General features: G+C 38.7%; 2 protein-coding genes across 3 annotated transcripts in view; one reads left to right on the forward strand and one right to left on the reverse strand.

Annotated features, from left to right (window-relative positions):
• DLG2 (discs large MAGUK scaffold protein 2) overlaps positions 1–19809 on the reverse strand; it is a 2308738-nt gene that overhangs the window by 2269913 nt on the left and 19016 nt on the right. Inside the window, exon 5 of the mRNA XM_081536923.1 lies at positions 7803–7951. Within this exon, the coding sequence (XP_081393049.1) occupies positions 7803–7821 (19 nt within the window). The 5' untranslated portion in view covers positions 7822–7951. The remainder of the gene's footprint in view (positions 1–7802; positions 7952–19809) is intronic.
• On the forward strand, positions 9780–17773 carry TMEM126B (transmembrane protein 126B). 2 transcript variants are annotated; one of them, XM_081536926.1, is made up of 6 exons: positions 9780–9882; positions 12475–12533; positions 12869–12990; positions 14001–14194; positions 15238–15349; positions 15619–17773. In XM_081536926.1, the coding sequence occupies exons 2-6, from the start codon at positions 12531–12533 to the stop codon at positions 15800–15802; spliced, it is 615 nt and encodes a 204-aa protein (XP_081393052.1). In that variant the 5' UTR covers positions 9780–9882; positions 12475–12530; the 3' UTR covers positions 15803–17773. The 2 variants fall into 2 exon arrangements, with proteins under 2 accessions (XP_081393052.1, XP_081393050.1); XM_081536924.1 differs by lacking the exon at positions 12475–12533.

Raw genomic sequence — 19809 nt, forward strand, 5'->3', positions numbered from 1 at the left:
TAATGCTAAGTATTCTACATGGATCACCTTATTTAATCTTCCCAAGTACCCCCAAGAAATACACATTCCTCAAATGAGGAAACAGACTGAGAAATGAAGTAACTTCATTTCTTCCAAGGTGACACAAGCAGTAAGTGCTGGAGCCAGGACATAAGCCATGGTCCATCTGGCACCAAAGCCCATACTTTTAAGTATTATGCCATACTGAAATTCAACTTTCTGGGAAAGGATCATGGTATTTCTTTTTTCTGTAATTGTCCTTTTTTCTGTTATTTTCTGTAATTATATTTTACTTCTCCTCCTAAATTTTTTTAAATATACTTCAACAAGCATCTGTTGATAAGACTCTCCCCTACTGACACAAAAAGGTATTAAACTAAAATGGTGAATTTATGTTGCCACCTTTCAGATATGTCATGCTTTCAGATTTCCTATAGAATTATTGAAGAGAAAATGAGAAAAGTATAAGTTTAAAATAGTAACAAATAGAAAAGACAGCAAACTGCATCTTCAGCAGAATACTGAAAAATGCTTTGTTCCAGTTGTAACAAACTAGAAAAAAAAAAGATGAAAAAATAGAAAAAACTTGGAATTTGAAGTGTGGGGAAAACGTATGGCCAGACTTAATGCAGATCAAAAGATTGCAACCATTTTGTAAATACTGAATGGCTTAAATTACTTTAGCAACATTGAAAGAGAAGAAATAACTCATAAGAACATTATCCTAGTCTATTAAAAAGTAGAAAGCACATTGTGGCACTTCTTTTCTGTAACCAGATGTGTACCTGCCACATCTGGGCAGGCTTACTCCAGGAGCTGACCACGAAGCTGGACCCAGACAACTGATGGAAGGAGATTCTGACTCTGAACACAGCTTTCCTCTTCCTTGGAACAAAAAGAAAAAGTATTCTGCTAAGCATCTGTAGCACTTCCCTATTCTCAAAACAATTTTCACATGGGCTAGGTGTTTTTATTTGATTGTCTCAAGAATCCTAAGAGTTGAGTATTACTCTGTGTGTTCAGTCGCTCAGTCGTGTCTGTTTGCGACCCCATGAACTGCAGCTCCCCAGGCTCGGCTGTCCACGGTATTTTCCAGGCAAGGACACTGGAGTGAGCTGCCATTTCCTTTTCCAGAGGATCTTCCCGATCCAGGGATCAAACCCATGTTGCTTGCATCTCCTACATTGACAGGTAGATTCTTTACCACTGCGCCATCTGGGAAGCCCCTTGGGTATTATCCGTGGCAGTTATAACTTAAGATGAGAAGTTTGAAGCTAAATCTGTTGATTTTTAGATAACATATCCAGCTGATGGAAAAGGTAGGATTCCAACTGAGGGCTCTCCTCCACTGCACCGTGACACCATTCAGTGGATCTAAGAACATCACACTCATACAATGCAAAGAACAATGGATAAGCTTCCTGTCCTAATTCTATCACTAACTTTATTTTATAAAAGTAAAGTTCATATACATTATCTTACTTGATGAGGAAAAGAAACAACATATTATTAATGTTGTTTCAGAAAAGGAAACAGGTTCAGAAAGATTATATGATTTTCACAAGGTCACCTGGTGGCACTGTCATAAGAAGGCATGTGACCAAGTACACAAGGGAGACTGGCACTTAGAGATGTTAATTTTTTTCTCTCCCTACATGTTCCCATTTCCTTTCTTTTTATTCAAGCTGGTGACTGATTTTGTATTGTATTGCCTCAGGAGAGGTATGTACTAGGACAGGAAACCGAAGGAATTTTATAGTTATTCCAGTTTTGCTTTCCAAAAGCCTAAACCCTCTGAATAAAAGAAGAGTTTGTTTCATAGATCAAAGAGAGATTCTCAGGTACACGCAGAGACAGGAACATCTTCTAGCCCTTCCCCAGTCCAGGAAAAGATTTTCTCAGCTGAAAAGTAAGAGAAGTTTTTGGAACCCAAGGCCGCAGGTATCTAGGCTGTTTCCTGGCAGCACTGCCTGAGAGGCAGAGAGACCCCAGAGAGGAAAAGCAACATTATGCAGCTAGGCAAACAGAAACACAGAAATTCTGCGGGGGGGGGGGGGGCGGGGGGTGTTAATCCATGTCTTGGAAGTAGCAATTGTTGCTAGACCAGAAAGAACTATCTAGACAAAACAAGTCATGACTCAGAGGTAAACTGTTACACTCAGATGATCAATGACCAGCGTATACCCCATGCCAGATGGAGCCCTACCATAACCCCAGGAAAGATAGAAAACCTCAAAAAGGATTGTAGTGACTCTGCCCATAACTTAGGAATTATGAGTCAGAAACAAAGCTGAACTGTGGAAATGAAGATATTTCTTACACATCTAAATCTATAGAATGAGAGTCCTGGTCAATGATTATCTAATCTTGTCCCTTCTTCTGGAAGCCAGGTCTTCTAAGCCAGGTTTAGGTTTCACCCACAACATCACTGCAACTGATGATGATGGATGTGACATGCAACACTGAAATTGCCTCTTTCCCTATCTGTCCCCTAATAAATTTTAAGCATCATAAAGTCAGACTGAATACTGTTTGCCACTGCAAAACATACACCTAGCACAGTGCCTGGTATTAACAGGCACTCAATAAATCTCTGTTGAATGGATAAACGATTGAATAATTAAATGGGAGGAAAGCTATTTCCTTAAATACGTACACAAGTTTGCCTTCTAAAATAAATTTTTAGTTTATTATTTATATGGTATTTGAAATAGAACAGGACTTAACAGGCTTATTTCAGGTCTCACCACACTTGCAATGATAAAGATGTCACAGCTCTCCAAAATGACACACACCCTACAGACCCCTCAGAGACTTGCGCTAACAGACTTAGGGCTTTAATGGCTGGTAAGATGTGCCATCAGGAGAAATAGGATACACAATCTTACTCATAATCTTTGGAAGTTTTAACTTAATAATTTATTTTCACAGGATTTTCTACTTTATAATACATCATTTCCACTTGAATCTTAAGTCCTAAAACAAATGAGGTCAGGAGAAATGTTTCATAATGGAGGTGACTGGGCCATAATTCTTGAAATAGCTTTGAAAAACTAAAAACTAAACCTATGCAGAAAGCTTACTACCTGGAATTCAGAATGACTGACTGGACAGAAGAGACTGGGTAAAACTCATGATCCTTTGCTGACAAAGCAACCTACATTGAGGATACTGAGCCCTCGTGCCTTGACTGCTACAAATTCCTGAGCAGGAATTATAGCTGGGGGACACGTCCTCTTGCCCCAGTTAAAAAAAAAAATGATTTTATGCACCTCAGCATTATACTAAAAACATATCCGTTTTGTAGCCACTGATGTGGCTACATGGTAAATATTAAGAAATAAGAGAATATAATGAGAGTATATAATTAAGAAAGAGAAAAGAACATTCTTACAGTTTACGGAATGTATTGTTATAGAAGAGTGAGGGATTAATTGTTTGGCAAAGACATAAATGAGTGAAACATCTCAATTCAATGTTTTAAAAGTCCAATATTTTGTGTACATCTTCTCATTGACTAGACTTTTCTATCCAAAGATGTAACCAATCAGAGGCCTTAAAGAAAGATCAAATATTCTATCATGAGCGGAGCACTTGGACCGTTTCCCAAAAACCTAACAGTTCAAATAGTGTATGGTATCAATTTATTAGCATATCATTTGCAACTTTCCCTATACATAAGAACTACAAAATAAATTCAATTAACAATAATTTTCGCACCATGCCTACTGTTTGCTTCATAACATACTCCCAATCAGTACTTTAATACAGAGTATTCTTCTATTTTTCTCTCCAAAATGATCTCTTATCATTCCAAGATGCCTCCTGAATTGATAAGTATTTTCCAACATCAAGAGTCTGTGGCTTCATGACTTTAACAATTCTCTCAACCAAAGTCAAGATGACCCTTTTGAAGGATTTCAAATTTAAGAAAATCTTTAGGAAGTTATTTTGATTTACAGAAATTACAAAAGTCTGAAAACTGTCTTTTCCCATCCCTCTCTGGGAAGATTTGGGGCTTAACTTTTAAATTGTACTAGCTTGGAAAAAGAAAAAACAGCAAGTTTTTCTGAAATGGAAAAAGCATCTGGATATAACCCTGGTATGGCAAACACAAAAATTCAAACAGAAACTTGGTGAAGTATATACAAAAGGGATAAAATAGCTACTCAGGTAGAGCCAATAAATTTAGTTACATATTTTCCCCTTTTTAGACATCTGAAAAAATTATTTTAATAATTGAAGAAAAGCTAGAGATGGAAAAAGAATATGCCCAGATTATTATCGTTGTTGTTGTTTAGTTGCTAAGTCATGTCCAACTCTTTTGCGACCCCATGGACTGTAGCCCACCAGGCTCCTCTGTCCATGGGTTTTCCCAGGTAAAAATACTGGAGTGGGTAGCCATTTCCTTCTCCAAGGGATCTTCCTGACCCAGGGATCGAACCCCCGTCTCCAGCATTGGCAGGCAGATTCTTTACCACTGAACCACCAGGGAAGCCCACACCCACATAATGAAAGGCAAATATAAAATAGCGAGATCCTACAAAAAAGAAATTAAGCCACAAAGTGCAGGAAACAAGTAAGAAAATTTTAACTGAGGAAACAATAAACTTAAGAGTTGTAAGTCCTTCCCAGAAGGAGGGGAAAGAAGAATAAACAAATATGACACTTTTATGAAGTATACAGTCAACCAATAGGAAAGAGTGTAAGCCCAGGAAACAACAATCTCAATTTCAAGAATGTCCATATGATACATGGCAGTATCATGTGTTGGGATTCCAATTACACAATATTCTTCAACTTCCTTTAAAAAGAACAATATTTAACCAATGAATTATGAAAATGATCATGTTTAAGTTTCACTAGATAGGATACATTACATCACTGCATTACATCACTAAGAATAGCTGCAAAAAAAGAAGTCAAAGGAAATAAAATGTCATGTATATTAATAACATCAGATAGACTTCTATACTAATTTAAAAGAAGCACAGAATAGCACAATATTTACAAAACAGAGAAATGAAATAAGCATCAGTCTCAAAGTATTAAAAGCACTGATTTTTTTCCCCATATGTTTAATGACAATAGAGAACAAAAAAATTGCTCAAAAAATGTACTGCAATGTACTAAAAAATTCTGTTGAAACATATTTTATCATTAAAAAAGCAGCTTTCTGCAAAAAGCACAGGGGAGAACACAACTATCATTAACTTTTATTTCTTGCATCAATCTAACATGAAATCAGATCAATTCATAAGTCTTGCTGAAATAGCCCCTTACTATACATCATGATCTGGCATCATATCAGAGAACTCTGATACAACTTATGTTGGATCAGCCCTGAATTTTCAGAATTTAAAATAGGTCAAAGATATCAAAAAGGCTTAGCTAGGAGCAAATCAAAAATCAAATTACTACTGTAGAAAAAAGAATACTGAATGAAAAGCAACTGTTGGGAGAAAAATATCTCTAAAGAAGAAATGACATGTTCTGTTGATAAAACTGAAATCTATAAAAATGTGAAGCAAGTGAGTGGAAGATGTAGTTAAGTAATGTCATAAAACAAACTAGCAGTGAATATAGTGGTTTGAGATACAGCAGCAGCAGTAGCTTTGGCTTATCTAAGAACAGTCAAGAATAGCAGCTAGAAATGTACTTAGGGGCTTCCCTGGTGGCCCAGAAGTTAAGAACGCTTCTACTGCAGGGACATGGGTCCAATCCCTGGTCAGGGAACACCAAAAAAAAAAGAAAAGAAAAATGTACTTAGTGAGATGTCACACCCATTCCCATTTCCCACCGTGGTTCACGTTACCAATCAGAGAAAGCACTCTCTACTTTCACAATAACATACAAAATATTTAACAAGTGAGAAATCTGTCTTATGAAATTTTCTTATTGTAGTAAGAATATATTCAACAATGTATAAACATATGGTTCTAAAAGGATGGTTATTGCTTAAAATTACATGAAGCCAACTCTTCCATCCTATCTACATGCAACAACAATGAAGAAAGAAAAAAAGATTTAAGATGACAGAGGACTGTGCTCCTTGAAGAATAAGTCTAGGTTATACTTTCAAGTATTTGTTTTACGTATGTTATAGAACAGTACAGACAGTAAGCTTAGCTAATCAAAAATATAATGTACATGTCGTAACTTGTTTGGTTAGCGGTCTATAATATTTTAAAATATATATCTTAGTACTAACAGTTTTAAGAGAAAGGGAGGAAAGAAAAGAGGAAGGAAATAAATTATTTCTCCTTAAGTATGGTTTTCAATAATGTATCATCAATTTTCATAACTTCTTTTAAAGGTAGGAACTTTTAACAAACTCAGTCTGCTGGGTTTAGAAACCTTAAGTTCACCCTGATCAGTTAAGTTTTACCTAAAACATCAATGCTCTTCCTCATCTCTCTTCTCAGATACCTTTTCATCCCTCTCATTCTCCACACACATGCACCACACACACACACACACACACGCAGTGTTTAATTCAATTACTAGTTTAAAACAAATCCAAAAGGGACACTAACTACAGCACAATAAATGGTAGGAAGAATAAAAATATCCTGCATGCCAAATAAGTCAAAGAGACATACCATTTATTGGCTACATTCCCCAAACCATCCTTGTTCCAAATAAACTAATGATGTCAGGTCTGGGCAGAAGTAGTTCCAAAACTTCGTGGAGAGTTTACTTCTCTCAGTAATTATGGAGGAGAGCAGGAAGAGGAAACAAGCCCAGTCTTAAAATCCCAGTGTACTAGCTGTCTAGGCATTTCACAGGTATTACATACCATTGCCCATCTCCCGAGATACCAGTTGGATAAAGAATCTGATTTTAAGTTTCCTCAATGCACCTTCCAAATCCAAAGGTATGATTAAATATCATACGGAGCTAGGTTGTACCTTAACCTTCACCCTAAGCTTGAGTTTCAGACTGCAGAACTCCCATAACTGGTCAACATTTGGATCCACACTAGTCTACTGCAGTGGAGTTCAAGAGTGTTGATACAAATTTTAGTTTAAAACTCTTTTAAAAAAAATATTTTATAGTCGATTAGGTCTTCTATACCACATCAAAAAAAAAAAACTAGGTTCACAAGGATCCTTAGAAATAAGGTTCACCTGGGGTAAATCTAGGCTAAAGAGAATCCCAAGGTATATATAGGATACTTCAGCAGCTCACCAGATCTTGATCAACTGGTGGGGGAGGAGTGCAGTGTTTACCTCATTTGGGGAATTTGCCAGTACTGTTATTGGATAATGCATACACAGCAGTTACCAAAGTTGTGCTTTCCCACAAAAGGGAAGACTTACATCAGAGTAAATCCAAACATAAAATCTATTCTTAATCAAAAGATAGTCTACAATTTTGTACACTGCAAGCAACTTTGTTATCTTTTACAACTATGTAATTCATTTGATAAATATTTAAGCCATAAGAGGAGCTGCACTGGGCATGTTTCTTTTTTAAAGACCATGTAAAAGTCATCTTTAACAAGCTAAGAAAACAAGCGAAAGAAAGTCCCAAACCTATGGTATCAAATTTACGCTGATTACAAAACAACGATTTAGACCACCTGACTTGGAAACCACAAATGTCTATAATTAAATAGGATAGCCCTACTTCACTTCCTTTTAGCAAAACAGTATTACTGAATGATGCACCACAGAAAAGACATTATTCTAAGAACTACACCCCAAGCAAAATTTTACTCTCAAATGGAATACAATTTAAACTGCAAATACCAGAACCAAGAAAAAGGACAAACATATACAGGAAACCTCATAGCCCACCTTTCCTCTTGACTGGCATTCTTGGGTCTTTCCAATGCCACAGGATTCAAGAGCTCTTTTCAGGTCTCAACTTGATCCAGCTGGATGGAGGCCAAGGGCCAGGTAACTGTTGCAAACCTCTTGGCTGTTTGAAATCCAGGCTGTCTTCTCTTTCAAATAAAGAAAAAATGATCTATTTTTTTCCACAAACTTTGACAGTGCCCAAGGAGTTTAAAGAAAAATAGCTTTTGAGTTTTTCAAGTTTTTTAATGCTTCCAAAATAGTTATTCTGTTTAAAAAGAAAATTATTGTAAGCATAGAAAACATTATTAAAACTCCTCTTTACGCAGCAGTATCTTTGGAGTTCAATGACTAACTCAATTAAGGCACAAAACGAATTTACACAGCTGTCTCATTACTCAACACATGATCAAAGATGAACTGGTTGATGATAAAGACCCTCAAATTCTTTAGAGAAAAATTTAAAACCCTCACCTCCCCAAAATACTTTTAAAACCTTTTTAATGGTCTCTAAAAAAGGTGGGGTGAGTTTGGACAGTTTTCTGGGGGCAGAACCCAGACTGAAAGGCCCTTTTCTATTTACTGGACCCGAAGTTCCGGATCTCACCCCCTCAGTGAGACAGGATCCAGCTTGCTGTCACTTTCATTTTTTTTTTTTTCTTCTGTGCTCTCCAAGCCCCTCAGGCTTGATCCTTAATGCCCCTCTGATTCTGATCCTCCCATGTATTAACCGAGAGGATTGAAAAGAAGGAAAGCAATCCCTTGGCATGGAGACATTAAAGTGACAGTGCTACTCAATGGGCACTTGATGCAGGATGAGTTGGCGAAGATTTCTTCACACTGGAGTCAGTCAAATCATGCCATCTCTTCGCATCCAGGCAGCTCCCTATCCGGCGAGGAAAAACACTGAGACTGCTCGAGACAAGTCAGACCTTCCCCCAAAGGTGTTTTCTGAGACGCTGTAGTAGTATTAGGCATGTGAGCATAAGCTGGGCAAACGGTTCGCGGTTTCCTAAATGGGAGAGAGTTCGGCTGCGTGGCTTCCACATCCACCGTTTTTCTCTCAGTCTCTCTCCAAACTACCCACCTTCCTTTCACAGAAAAGACCAGAAATCCCTCTGCTACCGCTGGCCACCCCTCTGCCCACACCCCGTTCTTATAGAGATGAGCACAGAAACGTCCCGCACCCCTCCACACGATGAAGTGTTTCCTCAGGCAGGAGAAACAGCAGCACTAGAAATTATATAACTCGCGATTCTGGCTTCTCTAAGACGCGGAGACGGGAGGGTCGGGGGTTGCTGGTCTGGGAGACACTGCCGGGCACTGAATGTGCACAAAAAGGCGCCAGGCCTCCGCGCAGCGCCCTCCCCCCAACCCCGAAACATCGGCTGGCGGGGGTGGGGGGTCTTCTACGGGAGTGTAGGGGCAAATTTCTCTCCGGCCCCTTCCCAAGCGGGGTGAACGGATGGCATGCGAGGGGACTAGAGACTGAAGAGGAGACGCTGACAAGTGAGGGGAGAAGGCAACTCGGGGCTGCTCTGGCGGCTGGTTGGGGGCTGTAGGGAGGAGGTACCCAAGAAGCTGGAGCCTTAACACACGGGCTGGGCCAGAGGGGCGAGCACCCTGAAGAAGTGAAGGGGGCGGGCAGCTCGGCCACAGCTAACGGAGGTGCCCTGAGGAGAGAAACACGCGCCGCCACATCCTTGCGCGAGGACCGGCCCACGTTTCCCTCGGGATGCGAGAACGAGGGAGCCAGGCTCACAAATAGCAGAAGCCGGGGATAAGGGCCTGGCAGGGGCGGGCCCACGGGCGTCCAGCCCTCCTTGAGGCCAATGAGCGCCTCCAGACACCGCGCCCAATCACAGCCAGGACGGAGGCCGCGGCTTTTGACTGGGCCAGGGCTGGCCGGGGCTGCGGGGCTAGGCGTGAGTCTGCGACCCTTCCGGACCCGAGAGCCCTGCGTCCCCGCCCACCGCCAGTCACGTGAGTTGCCAAGATGGCGGCGCTCGGGCGTGAGGCTGGAGACGACGTGCGTGTTGCTGCCGGTGGGGTGCAGGTGGGAGCTGCGGAAGTGCCTAAGGTAGGCGGAAACCCAGGGTGCTAAGGTCCGTGATTTCTGCTACCTCAAGTGCTGGCGCACTCTTCTGAAATGATGCACGTAAAAGGGATCTGAAAGTCTAATCAGGACAGTTGCCAACTCCATGCAAGTCACGTTTAAATCCCCAGTTGCTTTGAAAAGAGGTAGGGAGAAAGTAGGAGACCTCAACTTTAGTCCTGAATGATGGAGCCTGTTTTCTCTTGTCTCGGGGCCTTTGTACTTTAAACCCTCTGCCATTCTATCCTGACTTCTGCCCTGGTTGTGTGTTCTGAGGACAAGACTACATCTTGCTTAACTGGGGGACTTTCAAATACCAGGTGAATGTTTGAGTAAATGATGAATGATTGATGAATAAAATTCTCAAAAGTCAAGTGAAATAATACACATAAAAGCACTACAAAACCATAAGATACTTTGAAAGTTATAAGCCTGCATCGTGCAGTATTACTGGTGTAATTGAATTGTGGTGACCAGTTGAGTGGCCTTGAACTGGTTACTTTTTAGATGAAATGTGAGTTATAGCAAAATCTGTACATTTCAGTACTTGTAAAAATTCTGTCAAGAAGTTATCAGTATATTTCTCTGCTTTAATAACAGTGCCTTAGGAAAACTAGGTATGCAGTAAACATTTGCTGTCCTGTTTCAGTATTTTAGGATAATTCTGGACGTTTGTGTTTACTATATACTGAGATGTAGACGAGCTAGGAAGTTGGCACATGGCATTGCCTGAAAGTTTTCTTTGTGAGTAATAAGGGACTTCAGTGAATTCGATGACAGGGAAACAAAAAGTTTTCCCAAGTTTCTGGTTGATTATCGTGTTACTGACATCTGCCTTCATGTACATTAGATGGATTAGATATAGAATCTACCTTCTATACTGCTATCTTGTTTCTTCCATTTGCCATTTAGATGTCAGAGAGAGGCAAAAGATTAAATCTAATTTGTGAGAAATTGGAATTTATAAAATATTTTACCTTTTTTTTCCTGTCTTCCCAGATATTTTAAAGCAAAAGAACTGGCCTGATTATAGTTCTTCACTGATAGAGAAAGAAACTGGTCCATTATTACTCTTTGTTTAATACCATACAAATATTCAAGAAAACCCATACCTTCACGATGTTGATTGTTGTTCAGTGGTCAAGTCATGTCGGACTCTTTGCAACCCCATGGACTGCAGCACACACCAGGCCTCCCTGTCCCTCACCATCTCCCAGTTTGCCCAAGTTCATGTCCATTGAATCAGTGATACCATCCAACCATCTCATCCAGTCACCCTCAGGATGTTGATACAATGTTTGAATTGACCTTTCATTAGTTAGGTCAGGGTTGATACATATCACTATTCAGGAAATGAATATTACAGTGATGTTCAGCATGTGTCCCTTTGACTACCAGCTTCAGAATCACTGGTGCAGATTTCTAGAGTCTACTCCTGCTGAACCCAAATATTTCAATAGGGAGCTCAAGAGACTGCATTTCAAGTACACTGCTCGTGTGATTCTTGTGCACACAAAAGGTTTAAAATCTTACTAAGTCTCTTCTATGTCCTTTATGTTTAATCCACTCTGATTCTCTTGCCCAGGACTCCTGAAATTTGAGACTTATGAGTCTGCCCTTGACCACAAATGTTGTTAACATAGGGATTCATATAAATTGTGAAGAACATAGATTTTTTTTTAATCTATTAACTGGCTAATCTGGAATCCCATATTGCCAATTTGCCAAACGATGTAACAAATACTATTAAGAATTTTCACAAAAATCTAAGAGTCTTACCCAGAGCAAAACATTTAGAAAGGATCCTTTCTGAAAGCCTAGTTTTGTTTTGTTTTGTTTTTAACCACTGGTTTCTGTTAAGATGGCTTCCCTAATAGCTCAGTTGGTAAAGAATCTGCCTGCAATGCAGGGGACCCCGCTTCGATTCCTGGGTTGGGAAGGTCTGCTGGAGAAGGGATAGGCTACCCACTCCAGTATTCTTGGGTTTCCCTGGTGGCTCAGACAGTAAAGAATCCACCTGCAATGCGAGAGACCTGGGTTCTATCCGTGGGTTGGGAAGATCCCCTGGAGGAGGGCATGGCAACCCACTCCAGTATTCTTGCCTGGAGAATTCCATGGACTGGATAGTTCATGGGAGAGTCAGACATGAGTGAGCCGCACAACTGAGCAACTTTTACCTTCTGTTAAGATGCTACTGGCCAAAGCTTACGGTCCCTCGATATTAGCAACTGTCTTTTTATGCATCACACTTGGGAGACAGGAACTTTCCAACCTTGGAGTCAAGTGCCTTAGGTCCAGGCCCCCTGATATTACCACATAGCAATTTCCAGAAAAGGCCCTACTTCCACCCCAGGTGCTCCTCACGAGCTAGATACATAACTTACATAATCCAAGGTAGCCATCCACTGCCTCTTCCTAGTCTGGAAGGTGTCCCTCCTCCTGATGTTCACTCTCGCTGTTCTCCAAGGAAATTCCTGCTTCTACCTCCACCAAACCCAGTATAATCTCCAAAACTCAGGCTTTCATGAGACAGAGGATAAAAATAGTTGTCAACAGGTAGCTACTGTTTATTTTCAGCTCTGAAAAAGCTACAGTGTGGAGAACTACAACGGGCCTGGCTACCTTCAGGGAAAATGGTAAGGAAAACAAAAATACCTAAGTAACTTAATCTTTCTACATCAAGTCCTAAGGCAAGTCAACCTTTCTGAACCTTGTTTGTCTCATCCATAAAAGGAGAGATGACCATTTTCCTACCAATTTCTCAAAGTTATTACGTGAATCAAAAAGCCATTGTCTAACAGATAAGAACCCACTAAACAATGAAGGAATCATTAACAAAGGATGTGAAAGCAGATGACAGTACTTGATACTTTCCTAGGGTCTAAATGTTTTTTAATCTGAATCTGTAGAATTTATAAGATTTAATATTAACATCATTAGCTACTATGGTTCTGAATTTTGTGTTTTCCAGGACATCAAGATACCAACATACACACATGGTCAGTCCAGGCCTTCTCTAGGAGATGCAAAACTCAGAAAACCAGTGGTCATCGAAATCATAGAAAAAAAAATTGAATGCCTTAGAAAAGAAAAGTAAGAGACACACCCAGACTGAAAGTCAATAACTTTATTTGTAGATCTTATGTATTGCCATGGTTTCTAGGTATCTAAGAGCCTATTAACTGTATTGAGTTAAAAGAACTGGAAGGAAACATGAGCAGATGAAAATAGAGGTTTGTTAGAATACTGAGACTGGATAATTTCTTTTGTCTCTTGAAATTCCTTTGTTTCTAAAATTGTTGAAATGTTATCTGTGCAATAAGCATGTTTTAATTAAAGGTAATCAAGAGAACACCATTTTGAGGACTACTTATATTAATTATCGATTATAATTAAATTGTTTAGAATTTCTTACCTCAGCCATACTGCTGAGCTCAGCAAAAAGGAATATAGGATTCCATGATGTACATATAGTCTCACATTACCATTCTGACTTTTAGATTAATAGAGCTCAAGAATAAAATCAGTTGATGTTAATCTGAATTGTTCAACATTTCTGGATTTAGGTATGAGTCAGAATAAGCAAAACTAGATCTTTCAAATTTCTTTGAAGTTTTGGAAATACTTTAAATCCTTCTGGACTACTTAAGAAATATTATTTTCTAGAAGGCCTAACCAAATGTCACCTTTTTTCAGATGACCTTAAGCAAATTAATTCTTACAGTAGAAAGAATAGTATTCTTGGATTTAGCTAGCTCATAAAATTTGGCTACATTGGAACATACTCATACTTACTTTTGGCCAAAATTTATTTTCTCTTTAAAAGAGCTCCATCTTAGAACTACTCTATTCTCAGAAAGAGAATTATATTATCCTCTCATTGGAATGCAATTGCCATGAGGGGTGGAATTTTTTTCTTTTTTTTTCCCGGCTTTATTCACTGCTCCATCCTTAGTACAAAGAAAATACCTTTCACAGAGTAAATGCTTAAGAAAAATGTGATGTTGCATACATATGTAATAACAAATGACTATACAGGAAAGGATATATCTGTTACAAGAGTATTATGTTGAACTTAACTTTGACTCTGTTTTTCCAATTAGGACTTTAAATATATATGGAACACTGACTTTTGGAACAACAGCTGCTTTCTCTGGAATGTTGACAAACTTCATTTTCAGACATCGCTTGAAGGTCACACATGATGTTTTGAAGACATATGCATCATTGACTGCACTTCCATTTTTGTCTACCATAGTTTCTTATAAGCTGCTTGTAACAGATGCTTTGTGTTCAGGTAATTTTAAATTCATATTTAAATTTTAAATATCAGGTGTTTATATCTAAGTAAAAGTACTTATTAACATATACTGTTGCTACTGCTGATAATAATCCCTTACATGTGTATATTTCTTTACCACTAACAAAAGTACCTTCACATATATTTTCCTGTTTAAATACCAGGAAAATGGTATTGTGGCTTCTTTTTTTAACAGGTAAGATACTAAGCTGAGACATGTTCAGGTACACTAAGAAGCAACATAATATACTAGAAAAAAAGCAGGCTTTGGTATACTACATATTTCACTTAAGTTTTGTGAAACTGGGCAAGTCATTTAAGAGACTTGCTTGTTTTAAGAGACTCAGTTGTTTTATATCTATGAATTAGGACTAGTAGTACTCACCTCAAGATTGTTTTAAAAATGAAGATAGTGTATGCTGAATGCCTGGCATAGTATCTGGTATATTATGGGCTTCTAATGTTACTTCCTACTTCCTCCCCGTACTTTAGGTTTCATAGCTAGTAATTGATGGAATCTGTGATCCCTGTTCATCAGGTACCTGATTAAATACTTCATCTCCAGGGAATTCTCTGATTCCCTCAGGTTAGGTTAAGTTTCTGATAAATTCTCTATTCATTTTACATTCAAAGCATGTGCACATTTAAGATATTTGTTTAAATATTTGTCTAATGCATTTCTTAGTAGACTTGACCTGAAGATCAGTGGTTGGGTCTCTTGTGTTACACTGTTTCCCTAGCACATGACTGACATATAGACAATATAAATGTACTAATCTGGAATCCAGATATCTGGTCTGCTAGTTTAATATTCTTAATTATGAAATTGCTTCTGCACCAGCTGTATAAGTAAGAGGTAAACTTATCCTTATATAAAGTGTAATAAAAACATTTTAAAAATTTGATTCATTCAGTATATTGTGCCATACACTGAATTTCTAGCATTCTTTCAACTATTTTGCTGTGGTTGAGGACAATGCAAATAAGTACAGTATAAGAACCCAAGACTCTTAATAGCCAAATTTACTTTTGTTTTCCAGGTAATATAAGCCAGGAAAATTGTGTTCTTAGAAGCTCACTGATTGGCATAGCATGTGGTGTTTTATATCCCACTACTTTGGCTTTTTCTAAAAATGGACGTCTAGCATTCAAGTAAGTCCATCTTCTTGTTCCTTCTCTTCCTTCTCCTCCTCCCTTCCCTACTTTTTTTTTTTAATGTTAATAAATTCTCCTTATTCTTTAGCTGCCAATGACACATTTTAATTAAAATATCATGGTTTTGTATTTTAAATAGCTAATTTTAACCCTTTTTGCTTTCTATATGAGAGATCTAGAACAGAAATGATCAGTTTAGGAGAAATCAACAAATGTTCCATAGAATTTACATCCAGACGAAGTCCTTAACTCTTATTTCTTTTTAGGTATCATACTGTTCCCCTGCCACCAAAAGGAAGGGTTTTACTTCATTGGCTGCTGCTTTGTCATACAGAGATAAAAGTAATGGTAATCCCTCTCATCCTTCAGACAACCTTTGGAATATTTCATGGTCTGCAGCACTATGCAATATTTGAAAGTACACTTGAGAAAACTGTACATGAAGATTAACCAAAGAATGAATGGACACTAAATCAGCTGAATGAACTTTTTTATAAGGACTCAGGCATTGCTGAAAGAGTTAAGAAATAGTTCTGGATAGACAGTTTGTCTCTTTTCCTTTTGCCCAGTATACAGCAGGTGCTTAATAAATATCAGTAAATAAATGTAGGTTTTGTCTCTGTTTCATTATTATATGTGGAAATGGGCTTGAGGCCCCAAGGTCTAATCTATACATTTATATATTTATTCATTCATAAACATTTATTGAGCACCTGCTAGGTCTCAGACATTGTTACTTTTAATAAGAAATGGTCCTTACCCAGAAGAAACTCACAGTTAGAAATGTGAACACACAGCATGAGAGGGTTTGAGAGGTACACCTGTAATTCTGTGAGCATACTGAGGATGTAGCTGTTAAATACTTGTGCAGAAGGGAAAGCTATGGGGAAAAGAGACATTGTCCTAAATTTTGAAGGGAAAGTTGAAAGTTCACAAGAAATCAATATAGAAATAATGTAACAGCCCATTCATCTAAACTCTAATTCAGTATACTTAGTAGCTCTTCATCATTAACAAATTATCTTCACTATGCTATTTAAAGAACATTTATTGGGACTTCCCTGGTGGTCTAGGGACTTTTAAGACTCCATGCTCCCAGTGCAGAAAGCCTGGGTTTGATCCCTGGTCAGGGAACTAGATCCCACATGCTGGAACTTAAAAGAGTTCACATGCCATAACTAAAGATCCTGCTTGCTCCAGTGAAGATTAAAGAGCCTGTGTGCTGCAACTAAGCCCCAGCACAGCCAAATAAATATTTTTGAAAGAAAGAACATTTATTGAGTACCTATTTGCTATTAATTAATACAGGTACCAAGGGTACAAAGAGTCAGTCCTTGCCCTCAAGAAGATTAATCTAAAGAAGGACGTCACAGCATGCTTCTTTAAGTCTGCTACAGCATTCCTGAGCTACACATTTAATTAAGGAAACTTAGTACCAGAAATGAACACTGATGAAAAGAACAAGACATGCAATGGAATCTCATAGCTTATTCTCTGTCTTAATCGTGTTCATCTTGAGATTTAAGGATTTGGTCATCTGAGGTCCCAAGCAACCTAGAGCAGAAATGGAAATCTTAACAAGGTGCTTTACAGCATCAAATATAACAATCTGAAACACATACACTCCTGCTAATTAAAAAAAAAAAAAAAGGCCAGTAAGCCATTCAGCTTCTATTCTCAGAATAATTCATGATACTTGAAACTGAGGAAAAGGCAGGTGAAAGGAGGGAGAGAGGGAACCAAGTCAAGTAGATAACTACATCAATGGTATTAACTCTTAAAATTATTAAGCAACAAGTACATGAAAACCTCATTGTGAGATATTCAAATGATCCAGAAGAATAAAAAAGTGAGACATGAGAGTCCCCCTTCACACCCACTCCATCCTATCTCTACTCCGTTCTCTTTTCTACTCCGTTCTCCAGAGGTAACTACTAAGTTAGCACGACTCTTTCCTTATAGTCTTCTTTTGCAATTTACAAATTTTTAAATAAATGGTATTATCCTTACATATTATACTGGAAATTAATTTTCACTTCACTGTATATCTTGGAGAGTTTTCCAACTCATTTCATATACGTCTAATATGTGCTTTTTAGTGACTAAAAAACATTAGTGATTCCAGTATTCACACAGGTGACCCTTTCAACACCTTGGCCTCTCTATCATACCACTTATTCCCATGGTCATACTCTAGACCTGTGCCATCCAATATATAATAGTCATTAGTCGTTTGTGGCTGCTGAGCATTTGAAATGTGACTAGTCTAAATTGAGATACATTGTAAGTGTAAAATACACATTAGGTTTTAAAGATTTACTATGTAAAACAATGTAAGATATCTCAATAATCTTGATTACATGTTGAAACGTTACTCTTTTGGAAATACTGGGTTAAATAAATAAAATACATTAAAATTGATTTTATCTGCTTCTTTTTTTAATCTAGCTACTAGGAAATTTTAAGTTACATACACATGTGCATGCTAGATCACTTCAGTCGTGTCTGACTCTTTGCAACCCCATGGACTGTAGCCCGCCAAGCTCCTCGGTTCATGGGATTCTCCAGGCAAGAATACCGGAGTGGGTAGCCATGCCTTCCTCCAGGGGATCTTCCCGACCCAGGGATCAAACCTGCATCTCTTAGGTCTCCTGCATTGGCAGGCGGGGTCTTTACCACTAGCACCCCCTGGGAAGTCCTACATAATGTGGCATGTATTTTTATCTAATTATGTTTCTCTAGACCCTATCATTATCAATAAACTCAAATTCTTCACATTCTCAGTTATAAAACTCCATATTCTGATCACTACCTCCTGTCCTTCCCATTTTTTCCTTCTCACACCACATTACTTTGGCTTTACCAGAATGTATAATCCATCAATCCCACTACCTTTTCACTGTCTCTGACCCCTCTCACATCCTGACTGTCCCTCTCCAGTTTCAGCTACATCAATCTTTTTAAAGTTTTCCAATCTTGAGAAAAAAAGAAAAACATAAAAATGAATCTAGCTAAATTTGATTATGAAATAAAGGTACTGGCCTCTTGTTTTCTTTTGTGAATTTTCTGTTCATGCTTTTCACCCATTTGATTTGTAAATCAAATAAATTATCTGTAAATTCTGGGTATTTTGCTTCTTCATATCCCGAGATAGTAATCTGGGAAATAGCAAGACTGACTTATATGTTCACTTCCCTTGCGAACGGAAAGCAGAAGAGATTTGTCCCTTACCCCATGACTTCAATTTGCCTTTTATACAATGGAAAAGGTAGGGAAGTGTGTCAATATTTTCCTTTGGCTTTGGAAAGCAGTACTTGTCAAAGGGGCTGTTCAGTTCAGTTCAGTTCAGTCGCTCAGTCGTGTCCGACTCTTTGCTACCCCATGAATCACAGCACACCAGGCCTCCCTGTCCATCACCAACTCCCAGAATTTACCCAACCCATGTCCATCGAGTCGGTGATGCAATCCAACCATCTCATCCTCTGTCGTCCCCTTCTCCTCCCGCCCCCAATCCTTCCCAGCATTAGGGTCTTTTCCAATGAGTCAACTCTTCGCATGAGGTGGCCAAAGTATTGGAGTTTCAGCTTCAACATCAGTCCTTCCAATGAAACCCAGGACTGATTTCCTTTAGGATGGACTGGTTGGATCTTCTCGCAGTCCAAGGGACTCTCAAGAGTCTCCTCCAACACCACAGTTTAAAAGCATCAATTCTTCAGCACTCAGCTTTCTACACCATCCAACTCTCACATCCATACATGACCACTGGAAAAACCATAGCCTTGACTAGACAGACCTTTGTTGGCAAAGTAATGTCTCTGCTTTTAAATATGCTATCTAGGTTGGCCATAACCTTCCTTGCAAGGAGTAAGCGTCTTTTAATTTCATGGCTGCAATCACCATCTGCAGTGATTTTGGAGCCCCAAAAAATAAAGTCTGACACTGTTTCCACTGTTTCCTCATCTATTTCCCATGGAGTGATGGGACCAGATGCCATGATCTTAGTTTTCTGAATGTTGAGCTTTAAGCCAACTTTTTCACTCTCCTCTTTCATCAAGAGGCTCTTTAATTCTTCTTCACTTTCTGCCATAAGGGTGGTGTCATCTGCATATCTGAGGTTATTGATATTTCTCCCGGCAATCTTGATTCCAGCTTGTGTTTCTTCCAGCCCAGCATTTCTCATGATGTACTCTGCATATAAGTTAAATAAGCAGGGTGACAATATACAGCCTTGACGGACTCCACTTCCTATTTGGAACCAGTCTGTTGTTTCATGCCCAGTTCTACCTGTTGCTTCCTGACCTGCATACAGGTTTCTCAAGAGGCAGGTCAGATGGTCAGGTATTCCCATCTCTTTCAGAATTTTCCACAGTTTATTGTGATCCAACAGTCAAAGGCTTTGGCATAGTCAATAAAGCAGAAATACATGTTTTTCTGGAACTCTCTTGCTTTTCTGATGA

This window comes from Giraffa tippelskirchi, chromosome 10 (genome assembly GCF_054371585.1).
Source record: "Giraffa tippelskirchi isolate mGirTip1 chromosome 10, T2T-mGirTip1v1.2.pri, whole genome shotgun sequence".
NCBI lineage: Eukaryota > Metazoa > Chordata > Mammalia > Artiodactyla > Giraffidae > Giraffa > Giraffa tippelskirchi.

What these genes read in the sequence shown, in the direction of transcription:
- TMEM126B (XM_081536924.1), top strand. Translation starts at nt 9,799, where the DNA reads ATGGCGGCGCTCGGGCGTGAGGCTGGAGACGACGTGCGTGTTGCTGCC. An exon ending in AACAGATGCTTTGTGTTCAG is followed by an intron (nt 14,195 to 15,237) that starts GTAATTTTAAAT and finishes TTTGTTTTCCAG; the next exon opens with GTAATATAAGCCAGGAAAAT. An exon ending in AATGGACGTCTAGCATTCAA is followed by an intron (nt 15,350 to 15,618) that starts GTAAGTCCATCT and finishes ATTTCTTTTTAG; the next exon opens with GTATCATACTGTTCCCCTGC.